Source organism: Genypterus blacodes, unplaced genomic scaffold (assembly GCF_046128005.1).
Source record: "Genypterus blacodes isolate CSIRO-AG114 ecotype Tasmania unplaced genomic scaffold, CSIRO-AGI_Gbla_v1 ptg000063l_1, whole genome shotgun sequence".
Taxonomy (NCBI): domain Eukaryota; kingdom Metazoa; phylum Chordata; class Actinopteri; order Ophidiiformes; family Ophidiidae; genus Genypterus; species Genypterus blacodes.
In genome coordinates, this window is record NW_027466875.1 from 988,118 (window position 1) to 1,011,737 (window position 23,620).

Consider the following 23,620-nt stretch of genomic DNA (forward strand, 5'->3'; position numbering starts at 1 on the left):
GATATTGAAGTTATTTTTATTTATATTAGACTCTTGAGTGTAAAAGGATGCCATTCAAAAGGAGCATTGATAATAACATACAAACTCAATTCAAGGGTTAACAAGGTCAGTCGGCGAGGAGGAGGACGAGGAGGAGGAGGAGGGGGATCCGATGAAATCTCCGACATACCATATTATATATACACTAAGCTCTGGTAGAGATCTCAGTAACCCAATGCTATACATAGGTATTATTGCTAGTTACGGTAGGGCTACTGCAGCACCAGTAGCAAGACTCATATTGCTGCATATGTACCTGCTGTCATTGCATGGGGTTTGTAGTTCTCCACTCAGGACTGACGGGCAGTTGTAGTCCTGCATCCATCCGGTCAGTAACACAGGCTCTCCATAGCCTTCCAATGTTTTGTTTTTTTTAAGGAGTAAAGTTTCATAATTAGATATTATAGACAGTGAAATATACAGAGTACCATAAGGTCATACAAGGAAAATACAGAATTGCCACCTATAAAAAGTCAAAATTAAAAAAAATGTCGACCAAGTGAAGGGACTGCATAACCAATTCACAGAAAAAAAAGTGTCTTGATGCTACGTGCCAGTGGTTCCTACGACAATATTCATATAAAAAACATGAAAAATAAACTGGTGGTACTGATACATTTAAGAATATAAAACTACAACTTAGTAACTGCAATACCATTCTGATAGCCTCACCACTGTTCACAGTTTACACAGTTTGGACAGGAAAAAGGGAATTTAGACCAAGCCAACTTGGTTTTATACTTTTTGCACAACAATCCTATCTATCCGTCTCACTGTGCGTTAAGTCAACATTCCATTCAGGTCTGTTTGTTTTTAAGTGCTTTTCATAATTCTATTCAATGGTACTGATGTCACATATCTTGGATTCACATCTAGCATTCAGCTTATTTAGATTAGATCTTTTTTTCATTTCAGTTAAGTGTCCATTCATATGAAAACTAAACATTTTTCTATACATTTCCTAACGCAAAAAAGAATCAACGTGAATACAGGTTCCTTGAATGGGCAGGGTTGGGGTGTGATTGATTTCCCCCGTAACCAGTCAGCATGCTGGGAGAGTACTGTACTTCCAAGAAACAGGATGGGAAGAGGAGGGGTGACGATCCGCAGGAACGTTGAGGGAGAATAAAAGAGAAAAGAAGGCGTTATTACCTAAGATTATGCTGAATTCTACTCAAATACAAACAAAGGTGCACTCTTATTATGCTGCAGTTGCACAGTTATTTATCTTCCGCTATCTTAAATGGAGCTTTTTGGTCCATTGTAAGGCAATAACTAAGGAGGTCCACAGGGTCTTGCACGATTGAAGCCTTGCCACCATCGTTCCCTACTGAATTTAAAGCGAGCGTGTGCGCCAACGATGACAAAATGGCAGAGATTATGATGGCGTCACAAGAACAGAGAACAGAGGACTCACAGAGGGGGGTGGGGACTGCCTGTCAGTCAAGGGTAGGCTCTCATAGCCAGGGTTGCCATTGGAGGAAACGTTTGGAGTCCTGTGTAGAGACAGAGAGAGACAAGGACAGAGAGGGAGAGGGGGGGGGAAGAGCGGAGGAGGATGAAGGAGAGAGGTGAGACACATCGAGAAAGTCAGAGGGATGAGGCCGGAGGGTGACGAGGGGGGACGAGGAGAGGGAGGGAGAAAGAGCGATTAGAGATATAAGTGTGGAAATACAGAGCTCAGTATCAGCAGTGGCTTTACTACTGGGGCTCAACTGAAGCTTTTCTGCAGGACAGTCCACTCCTGACTGATCCACTGCTGGATTTACTCAATAATCTCATATTATATGCATTTAGAAGTGGGGGGTCGGCCCACCAGCAGGAATTCTGGCTTCCTAATGCTTCATGTAGTAATTTATCTGCATGTAAAAGAAACAAATCTTTCAAATTCAATTGCAGAGGAGTGACCTGTACTTCTGCTGCTGCTTGTATTTCTGAGCCTTGTTAATTGGATTTAGTCAGAATGTGTGGATGTGTGTGTGTTAATATCTACGGGAGAGGACGACACAATCAACTGGAATTAGAGTTGTTAATGACTTTGTCCTTGAAAAGGGTGAGAGGACATTTAGAGTGCTTACAGCTTAGACGTTTCAGTCAGGAAAGTGGTGAAGTTGTTAAAGCAGCAGGAGGAGAGAGAAAAAAAGGGAGAAGCGTCAAAAGAAGAGGAAGGTGTGATGAAGCACAAAGAGCAGAGGAGGGGCCGATAGAGAGAAACCATCTGAGAGATCTGGTCACAGGAGACTATGGACGCCACGGTGAGGTGACAGATGGGGGATGATGCGGCCGGGCGGGGAGGGTTACCTACAGTATGTCAACCTGATCCTCACATCGCTGGAGTTTTTACGAGCGCTGCCTCGTCACTGACACCCTCCCCCCATACAGCGGGACTCTACTACTGTTTAAGGAAACAGGACGCCGTTTGAGACACCAAACCAAGATCTGTGAAGTGAGCGAGCGGCCTACAACGTCTGTCCGGAAACGCTCGACAGACGGATAAGACAGACACACAGACAGACAGACAGACCTCTGGAATTGTGTCTGTTTCTCTGCCTACCCTCTCGTCCATAATGACCTGTCTGTGTGTCTGTCTGCATTGAATGTGCTTAACCTGACAGCTTTGTGGATTTGCACTAATCCTATATGTGTAGATGGGGACAGAAGTGTGTAAACCTTGATGTGTCCATAATCTGTTACAGTTGTCGTCACCACTCCTATGAATGTGTGGAAATGTGTGCTTTCAAGCTAAATGTCTATGTGTGTGTGATTTGTACTCTGTGTAAGAGCTCCGTCAGTCTCTGTGTGCTGATCCTTATTCAAATCTCTGCTCTGTGCACATCTGTACTGCACATCTGTACAGCAGATTCCAACAGATACATTTTTTCAATCAGAACTTTGATGCTGCGCCTGGGACTTTCTTTCTTTCTTTCTTTCTTTCTGTCTCCCTGTCTGTCTGTCTGTCTGTCTGTGTGACCGTGTGTCTGTGTTACTCACGGGAGGGGCGGCGCGCTAGAAAATGGGGGTGTCCAGCCGGCCCCTGGGTAATTATAGAAGGGGGGCATGGCCCCTCGCTGAGACCCCGTGGACGTCTGTCTACGTGCCTGATGGGAGGTGAATGGGTCCTCACTCTCGCTGTCCGAGTCTTCATAGTCCTCTGAATCACTGTCGCCATCCCAGAATGAGAGAGAGAGAGAGAGAGAGAGAGAGAGCGAGAGAGAGAGAGGAGGTTGAAATTAATGTAAAAGAAGTACAAATCAATCAAAGAACAAATCAAATTCAAAGGAATGAATGACGTATGAGTGACATTGAAAATATTGCAGTGCATTGCAGTAAACGCCTTTGAGTCTGAAGCGATCATCTACAATAACACTCTTTTTGTTTGGGAATCTATTCTATTGGTCTGCATCAACGCACATGTTTCACCATCATGATCTGCTTGTGAATGACTGACAGCAGCAGGGGAGAGGAATGCTTAGCTTCTATTCATAGATCTCTATTTTTTACTTTTTTCTATGTTTAAAGTGAGACAGAGTGTTCTTTAGAATGTTTCTTGTGCCCACGAGCTCGTACAAACCCTTTCCCACTGTGCGTCTCACCTGGGGAAGCTCCTCCAGGCTCCAGGCAGAGAGCAGAGGATGGCAGTGAAGGCCAGAGCAGAGAGGAAGGAGTACAGGGAGAGGTAGAGCAATCCCTCCATCCCGTCATAGCAGAGGCCTTTCAGCGAGTCGATGTAATCCTGAGAGAGAAGGACAGAAAGCAGGCACATTGATCAGATTTAGGTTTAGTTTTAGATCTAGATTGGTTAGATGTCACCATGTTAGCCTCGGGTTACCTTATTTAGCCCTCGGCAGTTTAGTAGTGCAACCAGCTGATGAAAGTTCCCCTCTGTGGAGTTGAGTATCTGCTGAACCTCTCTGAGGGATCTCTGTAATATGCACAAAGGAGTGTTTCCTCACATCACACATGAGAAAGTCAGTGGAAAGATGTTTGTCACTTTCCGTAACGATGGCCGCTGTTCCGTTAATACATACCTCAGCTTTGGGAAACTGTGGGAGAGCGTTTCTGTCCAGACTGGAGAGGTGTGTGTGGATACTGGACAGCGCCCTCTGTGACTGGGTCAGCAGCTGAAGCCAATAAGGGGACATTAGAGATCAAATACCTAAAGTGTACATATTTATCTAGGGAGCTTCAGATGAGGTGTGATTGATAAGTTCTGAGCCATCAACTGCATACATTTCAGAATCTAAGGGATTCTACAGCACAGGTTCAGAAAGTACTGGTAGTAGAACAAACAATGTGCCTGCATGCACATCAGTTGTCACCATGACTACATTTGATCTGGTTGGCCTTCCACCATACACAACTGATTTGTCCCCCTATGCTTCCTAACACATCAGTTGTGGGAATTTATGGACTGCCCAAGAAAAGGACGTCTCCAAGAATAAGACCTCTGAGTGCTTTCAGTGGGCTCAGAATTTATCAATCAACCCTCATACATTAAGTTCTGTCTCCACGTCTACAATATAGAACGGATATCATTATTCTTACTCTGGTGTGGAACCAGCTCAATTATTGTGTTTCTCACAAAGGACCAACGCTTTTTTTTAGCCTTTGGAAGCACAAAAGCATAAATGTCCTTCACTGCAAATGTGAACCAGAAAAGCACACACCTGCTCTCACACGGCCTGGAAATGTAACTCTAATGGTGCAACTGTGAGCACCGCAGTACAGAAATACACTCCTCTTGACTAAATTACAGTGGAGAGTGTGAATACAATGCCTGTGATGACATAATAGCGGTCAAAGTACCTGCTGGAACGGACTGTTCATGCGCCTGCTGCATGTCAGGTAATAATCCAACACATCTGAATGGCAAACAACACATCAGATCAGTGCACAATAGCAAAAGCGTGGGAGGATTTTATTGTATCATTGTACTGAGCTCTGATGACACAAGCACAATCGGGAGGGGGGGGAGGAGGCAATCGTACCTGAGCTGGTCCCGGTGTTGAACTGGGTGGAGTTGAGGACAAAAGCGTTTGGATCAGAACAGAAGTCGCTGAGAGACTGAGAAGAGTGAAAGTGTGTGTGGCGACAAGTATGACAAGCGGGAGAGGAGAACGGGAGAAAGATGGCAAATGACAAGCGAGAGTGGGACAGAAGACGACGTGGGAGGGGAGGATGAAAAAGAGGAAGTGATCACAAGGGAGAAGTCATTAGACACACTGACCGACTGACACACTTACCTCTGCAGATATCTGACAGCAGTTTGCAGGAGCTGATATTGATCTGCTGTTGGCAGGATCGGATGACGCCCCGGATAAATCTGCTCTGCGCTCACTGACATCCAGCCATGTTTCCATCACAACATCACTCAGAGCTTCACTTTTCCCTTCCATTTAATCTTAAACTCCTCTTCTTTACCTTCAGGGTTGTTCCTCAGAAGAGGCACACCTACTGACTGACACACAGCATGAGACTGCCCCACCAGAAGAGGGAGCGAGAGCCACACAGAGAGCCTGAGACTGAGAGGGAAAGGGACCAGCCGGGACAGAGGAAAGCGGGCCGGCCCACAGCTGGCCCCTTTGTTTCCCTGTCAGTGGCCACGGACAGAGTGGCTCTGTGTGGACCCGAAGGCCCTGGGACGTCTCCCACCAGCTCCACATGACACTGAGGCCTTCCAACCAGGCAGCCGTGCAGAAAAACAGACACAGCTTCAGAAGCAGTCATAACAGTCGCAAACTCAACCAAAAAAAATGGCAAACTTGTCCTCTGTGCTCTTTGTTTTCTGACAATTGTCTCTGCAGCTCCGGAGGCGGCTGGAGTTTGGCCTTTAGGACACAGCGCACAAGTGTTTTGTTGATAAAAGAACATCTGGACTTTCAGTGGCATGTCGGCCATCAACAGGATCATGTGGTCTCACTTCCACTTCCCATACTTTTAGCTTTTGCTTTCCTTTGCTCATTTTAAGTCCCTAGGGAACAGCAGAAAGCTCCAAGCCATGCTGGTGGTTTATCCTCTCCCTCCCTCTCTCTCTCCATCATTCACTTTGACTCTCTCTCTCTCTCTCCCTCTCTCTTAAAGAAACTGGAGATGCACTCACTCACTCACTCTGGCTCTTCCCCTCGACATTCTCCATCACTCTTGTTGAAAGCATCTCTGTTCATCTTCTATCTGTACTTGACGGAGCCAAACGCCCACACGCAAGCAAACACACATACATGAAAAAACATGCACCTTAAATGCACAAACACACTCCGCTCACAAACCCGCTCATGCACACTGAATCTTTAATGTCTGCCCCATTTTCCTGCCCATTTTCCTGCCATGACTGCAGTGTTCCCTAGGAGGCAGGTCTTTTCACAGTTTCACACAATGGGCATACAAATCTCCCATTGACACACTCGCACGCACGCACGCACACACACACACACACACACACACACACACACACACACACACACACACACACACACACACACACACACACACACACACACACACACACACACACACACACACACACACACACACACACACACACACACACACACACACACACACACACAGCTCTGGGCTCTTCTCAGCAAGGGATTCCTGAGATCCCTTTGGCTTGCCATGGAGGGTCAGCCTCCTAAACTACTCTTCCCTCTGCAATAGGCAGCCAATCCATCCCATGACAGTCCCATTCACTTCCCATTCCTCTGACCCATCAGCCCCCCCAGACCCACAACCCCCCTCCCCTCTCTAGAGCAGTTTTACTGGGGCCACTCACCACCACAGTGGCCGTCTCCAAACCCAGGGAACCCCAGCTTAGGAACAGGGCCAGCCATGTCAGCACTGTCATCCTGTGGGGGGGACAGCACACACAAATAAGTCCAGCGGGCACCGAAATGTTCCATCCACTGGTCTACAGAATGTGTCAAAAAAAAGCAAAAGAGAGAGAGAGAGAGAGAGAGAGAGAGAGAGAGAGAGAGAGAGAGAGAGAGAGAGAGAGAGACAGAGAGAGTGTGTGTGTGCGTGTGTGTGTGTGTGTGTGTGTGTGTGTACGTACAGGATGAGGAGCCAGCGGGCTTGCTTGGCCAGTCCCAGCAGGATAAACAGACACACTATGAGGTCAAGCAGCAGCAACAATACAAACGACAACCACCTATAACAAACGCACACAGGCACCAAGTGAGATATAGACCAAAGAAGCCATCACATGATAGACTGTTATGTACAGGCAGGTAAACTTGACAAACGCTGTGTTGTTCGCTATCGGCATCAATAGGAGAAAGTTAGTAATCTAAGTAAATTCATTGCGATCATCGAACATCCATTGGTGTGTATCTAATCGGTTCTCTGTAACACATCTAAGGCTAATACAGCATGTGTTGCACTAATACACACTGCTGACAAAAGCCGGAAGACATTTTCCCTTCTCAGCTCAGCACCTTGTCTTCACTGTTATCACTTTCATAACATTTTAGTAGGTTTCTAATCCTGCCTCTGGGACTGAAACTTGCAACCTCTCTTCTTTGCCTCAGAGAAGTGTAATAAGATAGTTACTGACGATTATCAGTAGTTAATAATAACCTACAAAGATCGATCATTCCCATCTATCTGACTCCAACTCCTCACCTGTAGTCCTCATTGACCATCAGAGTGTTGGCCGCCCAGCCAGGTGAGAAGGGGTTGGGCATTAAATTGCTGGTGGGCACCAGTGTGGGGGCCACAGAGGGCGGGACGGGGGTGAGAGGTGGGATTGTCATACTGCTGTCATTTCCCATCCCCGCATCCAGACTGGAGCGAGCCAGGGAGATAGAGGAGAGGAGGTTGATCACGTTGTCGGACAACCTCCGGCAGTTCCGTGCCGACACCAGGAAGGGCTTACTGCCAGTGAAGAGCTCCTCCATTGTGGTGAGCGGGCCAGAGACAGACAGCTGTAGTCCGGTAATTGTGTCCGAAATCTGTGGAAGAAGGAAGCGGGCAGGGGGAGGAAAGTGGGAGGAAAACCACAAAATCGCAATGATGGTGATCATCATAGTCATCATGTTGGCTTGGCTGTGGTTGTGTGATGGATAAAGACAACTGAAGAGTCATGATCCTCACATCTCAATCAGTATCTCACTTTTGTATTTATATTCCACAATATTTCAGAGGGAGATACTTACACTGCACACTTCTACTCCACTATCTGATATCTAAAGTATCTGGTTACTTTGTAGTTTAAGATTTAGAACTTAGCAGGACACGAGCTCATAAAATGCTGCTGTCTCCATGTAAAAACCGGGAATATCTGTATGTTGAAGATATCTAATATTACTGAGTGGTAGTGGTTGGTGAAGTTAATCAACCTGTAGAGGAGCACGGAATCCTTCAGCTGATCAATTGATGGTAAAGGACACTTCCCTTTGTGGTGGGAAAACCTCATATAGAGGATTTTCATTCATTCATTCATTGTGAAATCTCCTCACATGGTACAGTGAGGGTGAAAAAAGCTAGGTCTCTCTCTCTCTCTCTCTCTCTCTCTCTCTCTCTCTCTCTCTCTCTCTCTCTCTCTCTCTCTCTCTCTCTCTCTCTCTCTCTCTCTCTCTCTCTCTCTCTCTCTCTCTCTCTCTCTCTCTCTCTCTCTCTCTCTCTCTCTCTCTCTCTCTCTCTCTCGCTCTCTCTCTCTCTCTCTCTCTCTCTCACACACATGCCCGCAAACATACTATGCATGTTCCTGACATTTCACTTGCAGAGAGCAACACTCACCAGCAGATCGATGGAAGCTAGCGTATAATTGGCTGTGAGAAGAGACGAGGTCAACTGATACATCCCATCATTAGCCTCGCTGTTGCCATAGAAACCAATGCCTATGGCGACACTGCAAAGAATAAGAAGAAGCTGCATGAAAACACAGCGATAGGGCGTGTGTGCGTGTGAAAGAGAGGGACATGGAGCCGCACAGATAGCAGAGGCATGAAAGTCATGTTTAATTCAGTGTGTATGTACATTGTAAATGAATGTGACACAACAAGAGAGAACTAGCGAGGATGTGATACGTGTGCTCTACATGAGCATACCAAAAGTCAAGCGCAGGGGAAGGAATGAACAGATGATGGAAAATGAACTCGGTGCTCAACCGTTAAGCTTCAGCGTGGAAGGTATTCAAAATTTGAAACAAAGCAGCGTGTTTACACATCATTCTGTTATTCAAATATTCAGATTACAGCTAAAGCCAGATGTTCATCAAATCCCCTCAAACCCGACAGGAATGGTACGACCCAATCTCCCACAAAGTATGTGACCCAGATTAGGAAGCAGGGGGAAAGGAGGAATGTGTGTGGATCTGTGAGCGAGGCTGCGCTTTGCAGTTCATTTCTGCCAAATGCGGATGACAGCGAATGCAGCTGCTTTTCCGAAATGGAAAACAACATTTTTGCACTTGTAACCAAAAGCCACCAGGTGGAGGGAAAGGGTGAAATATTTCCATTCACCCAGCCCAGCATGCAGAGAGCTTAGATATGAAGCATCAGCGCAGCAGAGCACTACATTACATTAGCATCCATAAAGGGAGAGACCACATAGACCTAAAGTCTGCATAAGATGACATCATTGTGACAGCTGAAATCAGATCTGCAGTACATTATGTTCTGTGGTGAATCAATGCAGAGTGTCTGGGAAAAGTGCATATAAAACCACAGTCCTGCACAGAGAGTGGGCAGGAGCATAATAACAAGCATTGCTGACGCGTTAAATTGCAGCATAATTGTATTACACCACACAAGTGTGCCTGTAGCGTTAGATTTAAAAGCCCTGATGGGCAGCTGAGCGACTCGTGCCTGGACAGATGTCAAGCAGCGGTCTTGTTTAATGTACAGCAGAGACAATGTGCTGACTTGATGACTGCATGGTCACAAGATCTGAGGGGAAGACCAGTGGATGACTGACTGACGTATGTGGGTGAGCTGACATCATCTTTGCTGGCATCAAAACCACTGAAAGTGATGAACACACAATGGTAACGCAACATGACAATCAGGAGTCATCCCCCCTCTCTCTCAGAGGATATTAGGGACTTTAAGCAGCGACGGTTCCAAGAAAATAGCTGGCAAGCTGCCGTAGCCTGTGGCACAGGGTCCAGATCTACAGGATCCAGGGAGTTGTCAAGTTAGGAAAGATACAAAAGAGTGCAGATCTAATTTCACATCACCGTCACTGCTAAAAGTCCCTAGAAGCCCTGTTACTCATGATTTAAAGTAATTCAGCTGCAGCCAAGCTACTCTTAGCTACACTACAATCTCCTGGGTAAAATGTAGCAAACTACATTGAGGATAATTTAAATATTTCTTTGCTGTTTTGGTCTCAAAGCAAATAGCCAGAAAAATGTGGGAAACAGGTAAAAGTAATAAAAACGTCTGTATTTTCTTTCTGCAGTGTATTCCATGAAGATATGATCTCAAAAAGGAGCCTGTTTCTTCATGTAAACACACTGCATACACACTGATCTCTGTGTCTATGACAACAAAGTAAAAATGAGATGAGATATAATGAAATGGTTTTTAGCGCTATTATTATATCAAGGGAAAAAGATTGATTGGATTTGCATCGTTTCCCATTAGGATAACCGAGGAGAATGGGAGGAGTGGTGCATGCTGGGATATGTAGTAACGTATGTAGAGTCGTGACTAGCCCCCCCCACCCTCTCCCCCCCTGCATGAGTTACTGGAAAAAGTGACCTTGTTTTGAAAATAGATGTGCAAATGTGAAGCCACTGAACAGTTATAGTGGTGTTTAGTAGTGGTAGTGGTAGTGGGTAGCTAATCCGCCACACTGGTTAGTAGTGATTGTAGGAGGCAGTAAACACTCACTCACCAGCACAGCGTGACAGCAGCTACCGCCACCCATGTGACACAGCAGATGCCCCGCCCCTTCTTCCCGCTGTAACCGTGACCTGTGCTGGTATCTTCATCCTCCTCCTCCTCCTCTGATCCCTCACTCCGGTCTCCACGGTGACAGCAGCAGTAGTGTATGAGGAAGGAGAGAATCACCAGGAGGGAGACAACAAGAGCGAAGGCTGATACACTGGACAGCACCAACAAAGTCTGAGGGAAGACGAGGAGGAACACAGACGAGTGGATTAGTCGCCCAATGTGAATAATAACAACTTTAAGGACATTTCTACTCCTGACATAGAGTTTAAAAACACAAACTAATCCTGTTAAGTTCCAAAGCTTGTCACATTGTCCCGCCCCCATTAGCAGCAGGAGATGATTACAAATGTGTGAGAAAATAAACTGTTGCTGCAACAGAGGCAGGAAAAATCACAGATCACATTGCATACACCCACTACACACACACCCGCACACACACACACACCCGCACACACACACACACCCGCACACACACACACACACACACACACACACACACACACACACACACACACACACACACACACACACACACACACACACACACACACACACACACACACACACACAGATAAATGTACCAAGGGACAAATTGGTTGTGCCTTCTTCCCTGATGACCATCTACTTATTTCAAAGGCTTTCACCCATGAATCCTGCAGCCGCTCGCTGAATATTAATGTCACTAAGCCGTATATCAGAGGTGCATTTGATCAGCATCCATGTCATAAAGTCAACATTACTGAAATGCATTTTGCGACAACACATATCTCCAGTATTATCCTTTATCCATCTGCCCGTCTGTCACTCTCCATTCCTCCACCGTCTCCCTCTCTCTCTCTCTAAAGCCCCTCCCCAGCGTTTCACCCCACCCATCCCTCTTTCCCCATGCTCTCCCTTGCCCGCTCTCCCACTCTCTCTCCCTCTCTCCCCTCTCTTTCTTTCTATCCACACCACTGAATCTCTATTAATAATCTGTGACCTACTTAAATACATTCACTGCCACTCTCTCTCACTCCCACTCTCACTCCCTTTGCCTTTTCTCTCTTTCTCTCTCCCTCTCTCCCTCTCTCTCTCTCTCTCTCTGCCCAGTCTTCTGTTCAGGAACCTCCTCGCATTACTCATTCCCTCTCTTATTCTCTCTTTCAGTCTCTTTTGTCTTTGTGTTCTGCAGGATAATTTGCGCCCCCCTTTTTGTGCCGCAGTCACAAACACGCACGGTGAGACGTGGCAAGCTGGAGAATCTGTATGAGCCCGCTACAAGAGAAACTGCACATATCTGCACCGTGCAGGCAATGCCAACTGCAGAACCCTGCTGAAGGACTCTCACAATGTGAATGCACTGAATGTGATGCACTCCCTGAAACCAGACTGCATAAAATATTTCCCATTAGCATGCACAGAGCAGCAGAGTAATGTCACAGCTAAGTAGCAAACAGTTTACTAAAAACATTACAGCGTTTAAACTGAGGCAGAAATTTTAAGAAATTGATTCTTGGAGATGCTACAGCTTCAAATACAAACTCAGAAACATTCCAGGGGTCCTTGGAGGAATCTTGTGCCAGCTATGTGCCAATAATTAGCTCGATAAATTGCATGAAATTGGGTTTTTTACAGGAGTGCAAATGCCATCATCATAGCTCTGCAGATTGCTGTTAGCATTCAAGGGATTTATGGAGCAATTTAAAGCTTAGTGTTGAGCAAATTGGCCATCATTCACAGATGCCCCATACATTACAGGACCAGTAGGAGAATATACCTGTACATTTATCACTACAAATTGAGCGATAGTGCTGTAATTATTACGTAATGTGTGTGTGCTGAGATTGAGCAGGTGGAGCATGTGGTTTTAATGTGTGAATGGTTGTGACAGGTGGCTGTTACCTGCTGGTATTCCCAGCTGTCTGGGACAAAGTTGTTGCCCCTCATCTGCATGGTGAGGTCCAGCCGGGGGAGAGCATGACACACTCTCACCCACAGCGAAGGGGTGTAGCTGGGCACCGTTGCCATGGCAGCCATTTTCTACTGCCGATGGTCCCCTCCTCCACCCTGCAGGAGGAAGGATAGAGGGGTCAGAACAAACAGCTGGTGGGATGTAAAGTAAGTGCAGGGAAGGAAAGACAGAATAAAAGGGGGCGAAGATTTTCAGAAGCTCACGGCAGAGCTGGAGGAGAGGAGAGGAGAGGAGAGGGGTCAGTGTGAGCTCTGCAGCCACAGTGTGACCCGCCATCATGAGTGAATTTATGACCAGTGACGACCTGAGCAAAATAAGGGTCATAATGTCACCACTGAGCACTTGAAACAAGCTCTTAGGAGTGTAAATCAGTATCCACACTTCACTCACAGTCAAGAGTGCTGCTGAATTCTGTCATCATCTTCCATTATAGCATACTTTCCTCACACAAACACACAAGCCCACATTAATCTGATTTCCTCTCTGTGTGTATGTTACATTCCGAGTGTTTGTGTTTATGTTTGTTTCATATTACGGTTCACTAAAAACGTTTGTTATCAGCTTCAGGTGTTTAATTTACAAAACTTACAGGGCCGGGTACAGAAAAGAGATTTACAAAAATGCTTCAATACCACAGAGTATTGACAAATGCAGTGAGGCTTAAACTCCCTTTAGACATAACCATTTACAAAGGGTTTATGTTATAGGAGCAGTATGGATTATGTATCTAAGGGAAGATATAAGGGAGCTTTGAACCTTCCTGGCAGGATACAGGAGGAGAACTGTACATAAACATAAAGCACCAAGAAGGATGCATATGCATTTAAATGGCCTTCGTAGCTTCGACCCGCCAGCTGCTGAGCTCAGGGTCTCTTGCTGAAGGGGCCAAGAGGAGAAAGTAGGGTAACTATGAAGGGCAAATCCAGTTAGTCGATACACACGCTGGAATCCTCATTACAATGACAGAACCGAGGGGGAACAAAGAGGGTGGTCAGCGTTTTGATACAAAGATTAAGAAATGATCAGAGCTTCAGTGTTTAAGAAATAAGAGAGAGAGCAAAGAGAGAAGCATTCACAACAGTACCAACGCTTAAACAGAAAGGCTTACACAACACGGCTCAATGCTCATATTTCACATAGATACGATTCTGTACGTAATGTCAGATAGATTCTACACTTAAGGTCTGTGTTCGGTTCTACTGTCTGTGAATGCAGCTGGGAATTTGTTAACAAAACTCATGAGAGTCACCACCATCCACCCATTGATTCACTACATAGTGGTGCGCCCACTGAATGTAATCCTGTTTAATACTGGGCGCCATTAAAGTTCTGACTCAGCCCCATGCAACATTCTTTGCTAGACAATTTCCAATTCAGATTTGGGCATTAATGAAGAAGTTAACAGCTCACCCACAGGCCAGACAGAGCTGCTCTAAGCCCATTACAATAAGCCTGTTCACCTTAATGGTTCCAACAGCCCAACTGTCACAAATCAACTCAATGCCAACACTCCATTTGCCTTATTAAAACCGTTTGTTGCGGATGTTATGGTTCACACTGTGAGACTTGCATCTGTCCGCCGTGCACCGACAGGCTGTTTACTGCACTCTGGTGTCAGCCACATTTTATGCATTTCACCGCCATCATTTATCTTAGGGTGAATTTATTAAATTAGACGTATTATGGGATCTTTCAGGCAGGTTGGTGAGGTCCATTTATCAGACTTTACAGGTGATAAAAGCTTTCCGAGGGGCACAACAATCACATCAGGGAATAATTCCACACTCACAGCAGAGTTAGTCTACAGGCCACATTAGTCCACCGGTGAGGAAACACAAAGCTTTTCCTTTGATAGATGATAATTATGTATTCAAACATGTAGCATGAGCGCAACATCACAAACAATTACTGAATCACCAACAGGTTCATCTATTAAATAGCCTCAATTTAATTATGATGTATGATTAAGGGGAAAACACAACTAACAGATCAAAGTTGCACAGGAATGTACTGCAACCAAATAAGTTATGTAGTTGGTGATGGTGGGAGTGTGATTTTGTGCGCGTGTGTGTCCGTGTGAGTGTGTGTGTGTGTTGGGGGGTTGCAGATGTGGAGCAGCAGTTACTCAGCAGTTGTCAGTTACAAGAAGCCTCAAGTTGACCTGATGTCTCTTGCCAGCTTGCTATCATGCCTGCTATCATTGCATAAGTGTGAGCAAATAAACGTGATTTTTAGCTCTGTGGGGTTGAGGAGTGAAATGGAGATGGAACCCTCCTCCTCCTCCTCCTGCTCTTCCTCCTCCTCCTCCTTCTCCTCTCACTCAGGTTTGCAGGTTTCTCCCTCATTGTTCTGTGAGCCCTGAACTCAGTTGTAAGAAATGAGACTCCATGACGTCTGAATGTAAAGAAAAAGACCATTTTGTACGGCTGCTGATGAGATGAGGAAATAAGAAGCATCTCACTCAACTGGGTGTCAGATCCTCCTGAGCACAGGGAAATCTATGCTTTTATACTCATTTACATAGATATGAATAATGTAGTCCTTTTACTGCTGAAATGAAGCACATTTGCAATTTGCCTCTCGTAAAACCTGCAACGTTTCACATTATAGCTCAAGTAATCATCTAACAGCCTTAATGACTGTAATTTATGAGAAAGCATTGCAGCCTAGTGACACATTACAGCAGGTAGGAGTCATTAATTAATATTCACATGTGAAGGGCATGAAGTTACCTTTGTCTATTTGTAAAGCCATCAGATCAGAGGGAAGAAATCAACAATAATATTCCATTAATTGAGGTAAAATTCAATATTCAGTTTTCATTCATATGCAAAAATTAAGCTTCAGCTCCGACAACCTTCCCTCAATGTGAGTGCAGCTCATAGTTGGTGCAAATCAGTGCTTCAACGTGTGCACGAGTGCAACATAAGAAGTTGATGGAGACAAAACGTTTCCACTACATTGACTAAATTGACAAACCTGTACGGAACAACATTTAATTATCCTGCAGACAAACCTACTCCACTGGAGACATTTAAAGAAAACATCATATAGGTGAAATATATCCTAGCTCTATAAAGCTGTCACCTCTATTTTCAGCTGTAATTGGGTGAGAAAATTAATGGACGTATTCAACCCATTACAGCATCATCATAGCAATTTTCTAATTCTCATAGGTCGATAAGAGTGGACATCCATTTAGCGAGGTTTTTGAAAGGAGAAGAAAGGGTCTAAATTGGAAATGCTTTCATTAACACGCATTAAGCATGATATTTCAGAAGATTTACACGGTAACGGTGCATAATCTATTTTATGCTCAATCCTTGTGCCCACAGAGACAATTAAGCAATAATCATTTGGTGAGAAGTGAGACAGTCTCTTACCTTTGCTGTTGTGCTGGAAGGTTTCTCTCTCCTTCTGTCTCACCTCCTTCTCTTCACCCAGTTCAATAAATATCACCCACTCAAAGAGGTTTACTCTTAGGCGTCATGCTGGATGCTCCTGAAAAAAATCATCCTGAAAAAATGACACAAAAAAAGATGTGGAAAAATTGAGGAAAATGAGAAAGAATTTGAAAATGCTTCCTGAAGATTTCAAAATGTCAAGTAGCCAATAATTGTGCGGTTGTCTGGTGACAGTGGAGAGGTGCTTGTGTTGATGGATGGGAGAAAAGATCTCAGTGAGAGAACGAGAGGGAGAGAGAGAGAGAGAGAATGAGCGGGCGAGCGAGTGAGCGAGCGAGCGAGAGAGAGAGAGACAGAGAGGGAGAGAGAGAGAGAGAGAGCGAGAGAGAGGGATTAAGATTGAGGAGACACCCCTTTGGGACTCTTTATCGTTGCATTGTAGCCCATCATAGCTTGATGCCACGGCGACTTTACAACAAGGCACGGACACGATATTGCCCAAAGATAATTAATCTGTTAACAGGGATTAACAGCCCCTCACTCACTTCATACCGAGATACCAGAGGCACACTTCTAATGCCGCCCCCCACCAACATCCACCAACACTCACATCAACAGGACCAATCTCTGTCCAGACTACCAGACTGCGCCCAGATTACTCAGAGAGAAAGATCACTACACACATCTACTAGTCAACTACGTGAGCTCAATTATAGTGTAACAGAGATTAAAAAATCCACTCACATGTTGGATGCAAAAAGAGTGAACTCCTGCCTAAAATAGCAGTGTGTGGCTGCGATGTGTCGAGAGCTAACGAGAGCCAGGGATGCACATGGAATTGCACAGGGGGTAAAAGAGAGGCAAATAAGCACACATGGATGGATATGGGGAGGGGTGGGGGGGTCGAGATAAAGGGAAAAGCAACATAAAATACTGTGAGTAGAGAAAATGTGGGTTCCCAGGGAGAGATGCTGAGAGAGGGAGGGAGGGCGGGCGGGAGGGAGGGAGGCAGTGAGATGGAGGGAGCAATGAATAGAGAGGGGAAAGCAGCATGCAATGGATTTGTAGGCAGAACCAGCTTCCAGTGAGGGCTGCAGGATGGCATCAACAAGGCTTCAGGGACAAACAGGCAGACCACAACATCCAACATTATGGAAGAGGTGGAGGGAAAAGTCTCCATGTGATTGAGAACAACTGAAGATAGAAAAGATAAAAGGGAGGAAGAAAGAGTGAAGAAAGAGCATGGTGTTTGTCTGCCACGGGTGGAGTGTGTGTGTGTGTGTGTGTGGTGGGGGGCAGGGGGGCAGAAGTGGACGAAAAGAGGGAGGGGGTGGTGTTCGTTTTTCTGTGTCACAGAAAGGCAGTGGGGGAAGGGAGGGAGATAATGCGAGCGAGGAGCAAACAGTGCAGCCAGAGAGCATACCCACTGACTCATATAGCCTATGTATGGCGAGTGTGTGTGTGTGTGTGTGTGTGTGTGTGTGTGTGTGTGTGTGTGTGTGTGTGTGTGTGAGAGATGATCTGGGAGGAAAAGCCAAAGGAGATAGAAAATGTTATTATGTATGCAAGAGTAGTGTTTCCACAGCCTCCATGTCTGTATGTTGGACCACAAAGCAGTACAGCCCCATCCAGCTCATCCATCTCACTGCTGAGGAAATATCACCACTCACACTCACAGCCTTTAAAATAACCAATTCAATATTTAATGTCCTTCACAATCGAGTGCTTATAATTCATTGTAAACCCATAAAAAGCAAATTCATTGTATTGTTCTCATGGCACACAACCCCATAACATATTCATATCAAACAGATCGTCATAATCATGGAACTAATCTCTGCATATATATGTATGATCGTCACCACTCATAACGACTACACTACACAAGCTTTACACTAACTACATGCAGTATATAAAGTAGAGTATTTCTTTGGAGGGGACCAAAGTAGGACCAGCCCTGATCACCATATCTAACAAAACCACATTATTCAAAACAAAAACAAAACGATCTCGTTACGGCAATTTGTGTTTTTCTACTTGTATAAATCAGACATTCTGTTATGACTTTGATGACTTAATGCTGATAAAGTATCTGCATTTGTTGTCAGAAGTAAACATATTGTGCTTTTCCTTTGATAGCACAGCGAGAAGGTCCCGGTTAGGATCAACACTCCTGTCCAAGGCACAAGGTCACTGCTTGTAGTGTTTAAGGCAGGAGTTACTTCAGAGGATAATTCAGCTGCTGAAGTTTGTGGAAAACACATCGACAGTGCACAAGGTGGCTGTCAAACTGGATTTCAATGTAAATCTAACAAGAAGAATTATTTCAATTTTTAAATAATTCAGAACAACATTTTGCAGAATTTTAAAAAATCTGCTCATCCGACAAAATTAACTAAATGTGCCATTGGAAATTTCTGGATGTTTTATATCAGAATGTTCAAATATAAAGTCCCTGCACCTGTGAACATATTACATCTGAGCATATGCTTGGTCCGTTTTTTCATGTTAAAAGTATGAAAATTACACGTTACTGAAGTGTTTTTTAAGAATGAATGAATGCATTTCACAAACATAGAGTAAAAGTGCTTTTTAAGATTGTATTGATTGTATATGAGAATATATTAAAGGAATCCTTCGAGTATAATACAGTTTAAAATGTTTGCCACTGGCCCACAGTGCTGCATTAAGGTGTATGTATACCTGTATATATTTAAGCCTAATCATCTCTTCACATCCTCGTGGTTGATTAAATGTAAGCGTATATCTCCCCGCAGAGAAAGCATCACCAAATTTAAAAGAGTTCGGTGTTGATTAAGATCAGAGATATTTCACCCAATCACACAGCAGGTTAAGCAACACGTAATGTGTATGTGTGAATGGGATTGATAGCTGATTCTACTATCGAAGGGTTACTGTGCACAAGATCTCATAAAAATCATCCGCCTTGCCCATGGCACAGAGGTGCAAGGTGTTCACGGGCAGGCGGCCAAAATTTAAACCCTTACCCGCCTTCAAATCCGCCACCCTTTCAAAAATCCTCTCTCCCTCGTAATCTACCTTGGCCAGTGTGAGGTGGTAGCGAGGATTGAAGGAGTCGCGGTGGAGCCAGCCCTCCTGCCTGTAAGCCTCCTGCAGGCCGCTGTTGAGCTGCTGGACGTGCAGCTGTGGGTGGGGGCTCAGCCACAGCACCTTCCCATTGAAATGTTTCAGTTTCACCGGGAAGGTCACAGCCACCGGGGGGTTACGATCCAGATGGGCGAAGCGCTTGAGGATCTCCCCGGCAGCAGCTACTTCAGCCGGGCCGGGCAGCACCAGGAGGCACAGGGTGATATGGAGGGTGGAGGCGGGCATCCAGTAAGGAGCAGAGGATGGGAGAAGGGACGTGAGCTCCTCCTGCAGTTGCTGGAAACAGGAGAGGATCCCAGGGGTGTTGGCCCTAAAAGTGATGAAGTGTGTGGGTCTCAGCTTAGCAGGGCGACCGCCGTGCTTCTCATCTCTCTGCTTCAGAGGTGGTGGATTAATGGTGGATGGTGGACTAATGTGCAGCGCAGTGACACAACTCTGTGTTTAACACAAGGAGAGCATAATGAGAGTCACAATGCTGAACATGACCAGGAATTGGCAGATGATTCATGCTTGAATATTGTCTGTATCTCTGGGTTCATTGTGCTCTACCTACCAAATCATCATTGCCTTCCCAGCTTTCATTCCATTCCTCCAAAGTTTCATCCTCACCGTCTGTCACTCTTTGGAATGTGGGCATCTGTTCCGGAGGTCTAAAACCAGAACATGAGAGAAAGGAATTCAACATGATGAAATGTGATAATGACTGTTTATAGGAAATACACACCCTAAAAATGTAAATAGTTTTATTGACACATGCTCAGGAGCGGCTAACAGGAACATCAGACCTATTTCCAGCCTCCTCCAGAACACATTCTCCTCGTGATTCCTGGTGTTGCTGAGAAGTGTTTCCTGTGTACTTGTGAGCTGGCTGTGTGGACTCAGGGGAGTGAATATTATTCCTGCTCTCTTCCTCCAGATGTGTGTTCTGAGCTTGGATACACTCCTCTGGTTCACTCTCTGCCCGCCCACTGACAGGAGGTGGCTGGTCTTCTGTTGTTTCAAGGCCGCTATTTAACATAACACACTCCAGTTGCTGTGGCTCATCTGTGTTTATTTCTTTAGAAAGAGGAACAAAACGTGGTAAGAATTGACAGTGTTCTTTTCCCTTAATTATATGTACTCAGGTTGTATAGGTGTATACTAAACATAGGGTGGGATTAAAGCGCCCTCTCTTACTCTCTACTTCCTCTTCCCCTCCAAAGGGGGGAGCCAGAGATTGGCCGGTGGAGCCAAACACCCTGTCTGTCCTGCTGTGGCGATCCCAGACGCGGTGCCCTCTGTAGGAGAAGTACTGGATCCTGTGTCTGGGCAGGGCCAGCTCGGAAGAGTAGTCACAGTCACATGGGTCGGTGTCCCAGCTGAATTCAGAGAAGGGGCGCTCTAACACCCCGAGGAAGCGATCCACGTAGCCCACTATAAACTCTGAAGCCTCCACTGAGGGGTCCCACAGGATCCGAGAGATGACTTCATCCGCTGTGCGCATGCGAGGCTTTTTGTTTACCTCTGGAGGGGGAATAAGATACAAAGACCAGTCCAATGAGATCAGTTTAGAAAAATCTGAAAGAACCAAGACATGTTTTCACTTGCCCCTTCCAAGACATGACTCATGAAAGCAACTGAGCGTGGGATTACCTTTTCCCTCTTGGTCTTTAGGCAGTTTTGCTTTGTTCAATTTGCTTTTCCTCTTGGGTTTTTCCACCTTTTCTTCATCTTTAAAGTCATCCTGATCAGGCAAAACATGACCTGGTTCTTCTAGTGATGGGTCACTAAACAAAGAGAGAAATGGGCAAAATGGCAAACAAGTTAACATGAAAAGGGGAAGGGAAGAAAGGAGAAGTCAAATTTGATTTGGACATAATTCTATGTAGTGTATCTGATATTCTTGCAGCACTACATAATCAGATCTGCCTGAGGTGTGACAACTACTGCATCAGGTGACAACGTCAGGAAAAATAACTACAGACTGAATACTTCTCAATTTAGAAGAGGAGGAGAAGGCGTGAGTAGAGAGGGTGAGGGATAACAACAGGAATCTTTCTGATGTTCCGCTGGTTGTATAATCTTCTCAAATTTCCTACTTGTTTATAGTTTCAGTGAAAACTTGGTTAAATGTTCTAGAATTTCCCGGAAAAAGGAATGTCCTCCACTACCAAGCTGGTATGTTTTCTGAAATGGGGCCAACAGACCTGTGAGAGAAGCGACATCTGTGGCCAAAGTGACACTTTCCCATCAGGAAGAACTGACACACGTCTCCCTCTGCTGACTCTGTCAATCAGGGACAGAAAGAAGGGGAAAAACATCAAAGCTGATCCACTGAGTGATTAGATGTGTATTTGGTGAACACACTCATACAGATATTCAGGAAACCCCCTTGTTTCCCCTCATTTTCATCATCACAGGAAGAGCTAACGACACTTTAAATGTTTGAGAGGGGACAATCCACTGGGTCAGCAGCCCAGACAAGTGAGTAACGTAAAATGAAACTAATATGTGAGACTCATTCATATATCAGAACACAGGATGATGAGTTTCTGTGTCATGCTTGTTTTCACTGCATGACAGGTGTCCAATAATCTTACAAGTGATTCCTCTGCTCCAGGAAATATGCTACCGCCTGCCACATCATAGCTACTTGGAAAGCGCTCTTACTCCACTGCCAGACGTCTGACAATCTAAACCTGATCTCCTGCCAACAGATTGAATACAGTATAACAAAAACTCTGATGCTATATTCCCTCTTATCCATATGTAAAGAACAGCTGATACAATAATGAGCATTTCAATAATAAAACAAATGCGGATGAAGTCGTATTCTTATTTATTTGTGACTACTATTAACACAATGTATTAACTGCAACACATTTCCAGACCGTAAAATTCACGTAACAGGTGGTAATGACTCTCTGACACTGTGCTCAAATGTCAGCCAAGTGTAGTCAAGGCGTGTCTGCCGGTTTACTCAATAACATACCACATACACCCTTCATTGCTATTTCCAGTTAGGAGAACTGAATGTGAATCATTGTCCTAATCCTTTGATTTTTAGCTGTGAAATCTTTCAGACCACAAACATGGCAGTGACCGGGATGACGTGTCAAAAGCTCAGACACATTTTTCTGGCTCTGAGCCCAGTAAGACTATTGGGAATCTACTCCCACCAACAACCAGCATAGGGAGTTCTAAGGCAGTGGTCACTGTGTTTGACTCACTTCCCGACTCCAGACACACTTCCAGTGACCCGAGTAACTGCGAAATTAAAACATTGGCCTTCACTACAGTAAACCCCCCACCCCCCTCCTTGTATAATAAGGCGCCGAGTCCCAGAAGACCTGCTGATACCAGTAAGTAACTTCCCAGAACGCAACTTAGTCACAGTCACAAAGGAATTGACGAAAGAACAGCATGACTGATAAATCATTATGACTGATCTTAGTATTCTTTCTGAAAGACTGGATCAGAATCAGAATCAGATAAACCTTTATCAATCGAGCTAAACACAACTAAACACAGGATCCACACACAATATACAATGTTATATACAAGATGAAATGGAACCATCAACAGTAATGGGAAACAGTTATAATCAGATAGATAACAGTGAATAGTACTAGTAATAGAAAGTGATTTAATTAATAGGCTAACAACGCAGAGCGTAAGGTGTTTATTGTGTCAAGGCAGGTGACTGAGAAGAGTAGATACCTGGAGTGACCTCTAGGGGGTCTTTAGCGTTAACTGAGAGCCCCCCAGTAACCAGCCTGGTTGCTCCTGTCAGCAGGGTCCCATCTCTTTCTGCTGAGCCCTCTGAAGCCATGTTCAGTCTGTAATTGAACAAAATGTGTTATTCTCAAGTCTGTCATGCCGAATGAATGGCACAAAAACAAAACATTTAACTCGGAGAAATCACGCCTCACACTATCTAGTTTGCTATTATTGCGGAAGTAGCCGGTAATCGTCACACAGTAATATCGTAATACTATAACCTCTCCATATTAAAATACATATTCGACATAAACACAGGGTTAATATATTACACATATTAAGCGACAGACTTCAAACTACACCAACCTTTAAGGCGTAGATTGTTGTGACTTTTGACGCCCTCTGACCCCGGGTTTGTTTGCTCGTATGGCATTGTGGGTAATGTAGTATTTATGGGTCTTGTGTATAAAATGTATTGGGAAACCCTTCATTTAACCTTA

At 44.9% G+C, this 23,620-nt stretch overlaps 2 protein-coding genes across 6 annotated transcripts; both read right to left on the minus strand.

Annotated features, from left to right (window-relative positions):
- Positions 1–5: 5 nt before the first annotated feature.
- ttyh1 (tweety family member 1) lies at positions 6–16,377 on the minus strand. Of its 3 annotated transcripts, XR_012963917.1 has the most exons (16): positions 16,272–16,377; positions 12,819–12,983; positions 10,879–11,108; positions 8,776–8,887; positions 7,660–7,988; positions 7,091–7,186; positions 6,812–6,884; positions 5,028–5,103; positions 4,846–4,901; positions 4,068–4,160; positions 3,869–3,961; positions 3,633–3,772; positions 3,031–3,198; positions 2,345–2,434; positions 1,457–1,535; positions 1,091–1,100 (listed from the first exon to the last, which is right to left on the minus strand). XR_012963917.1 is itself a non-coding variant. In XM_076154778.1 (15 exons), exons 2-14 carry the CDS (start codon positions 12,951–12,953, stop codon positions 1,497–1,499), a joined length of 1,533 nt encoding a protein of 510 aa, XP_076010893.1. In that variant the 5' UTR covers positions 12,954–12,983; positions 16,272–16,377; the 3' UTR covers positions 6–1,100; positions 1,457–1,496. The 3 variants fall into 3 exon arrangements, 2 of the variants coding, with proteins under 2 accessions (XP_076010893.1, XP_076010892.1); XM_076154778.1 differs by lacking the exon at positions 2,345–2,434 and having other exon boundaries at positions 6–1,100; positions 3,138–3,198; XM_076154777.1 differs by lacking the exon at positions 2,345–2,434 and having other exon boundaries at positions 6–1,100.
- Positions 16,283–23,587, minus strand: leng9 (leukocyte receptor cluster (LRC) member 9). Of its 3 annotated transcripts, XM_076154781.1 has the most exons (9): positions 23,487–23,587; positions 23,121–23,239; positions 21,608–21,686; positions 21,054–21,187; positions 20,598–20,924; positions 20,207–20,477; positions 19,975–20,071; positions 19,353–19,856; positions 16,283–16,404 (listed from the first exon to the last, which is right to left on the minus strand). In XM_076154781.1, the coding sequence occupies exons 2-9, from the start codon at positions 23,230–23,232 to the stop codon at positions 16,375–16,377; spliced, it is 1,554 nt and encodes a 517-aa protein (XP_076010896.1). In that variant the 5' UTR covers positions 23,233–23,239; positions 23,487–23,587; the 3' UTR covers positions 16,283–16,374. The 3 variants fall into 3 exon arrangements, with proteins under 3 accessions (XP_076010896.1, XP_076010894.1, XP_076010895.1); XM_076154779.1 differs by lacking the exon at positions 16,283–16,404 and having other exon boundaries at positions 17,973–19,856; XM_076154780.1 differs by lacking the exons at positions 16,283–16,404; positions 23,487–23,587 and adding an exon at positions 23,333–23,469 and having other exon boundaries at positions 17,973–19,856.
- Between the last annotated feature and the right edge of the window lie 33 nt (positions 23,588–23,620).

What these genes read in the sequence shown, in the direction of transcription:
- ttyh1 (XM_076154777.1), bottom strand. Translation starts at nt 12,953, where the DNA reads ATGGCTGCCATGGCAACGGTGCCCAGCTACACCCCTTCGCTGTGGGTG. An exon ending in TGAACAGTCCGTTCCAGCAG is followed by an intron (nt 4,161 to 4,845) that starts GTACTTTGACCG and finishes TATTGGCTTCAG; the next exon opens with CTGCTGACCCAGTCACAGAG. An exon ending in ACTGCCGAGGGCTAAATAAG is followed by an intron (nt 3,773 to 3,868) that starts GTAACCCGAGGC and finishes CTTCTCTCTCAG; the next exon opens with GATTACATCGACTCGCTGAA.
- leng9 (XM_076154779.1), bottom strand. Translation starts at nt 23,232, where the DNA reads ATGGCTTCAGAGGGCTCAGCAGAAAGAGATGGGACCCTGCTGACAGGA. An exon ending in AGGGGAAGAGGAAGTAGAGA is followed by an intron (nt 20,478 to 20,597) that starts GTAAGAGAGGGC and finishes CTCTTTCTAAAG; the next exon opens with AAATAAACACAGATGAGCCA. An exon ending in CTGGAGGAGGCTGGAAATAG is followed by an intron (nt 20,072 to 20,206) that starts GTCTGATGTTCC and finishes TTCTGGTTTTAG; the next exon opens with ACCTCCGGAACAGATGCCCA.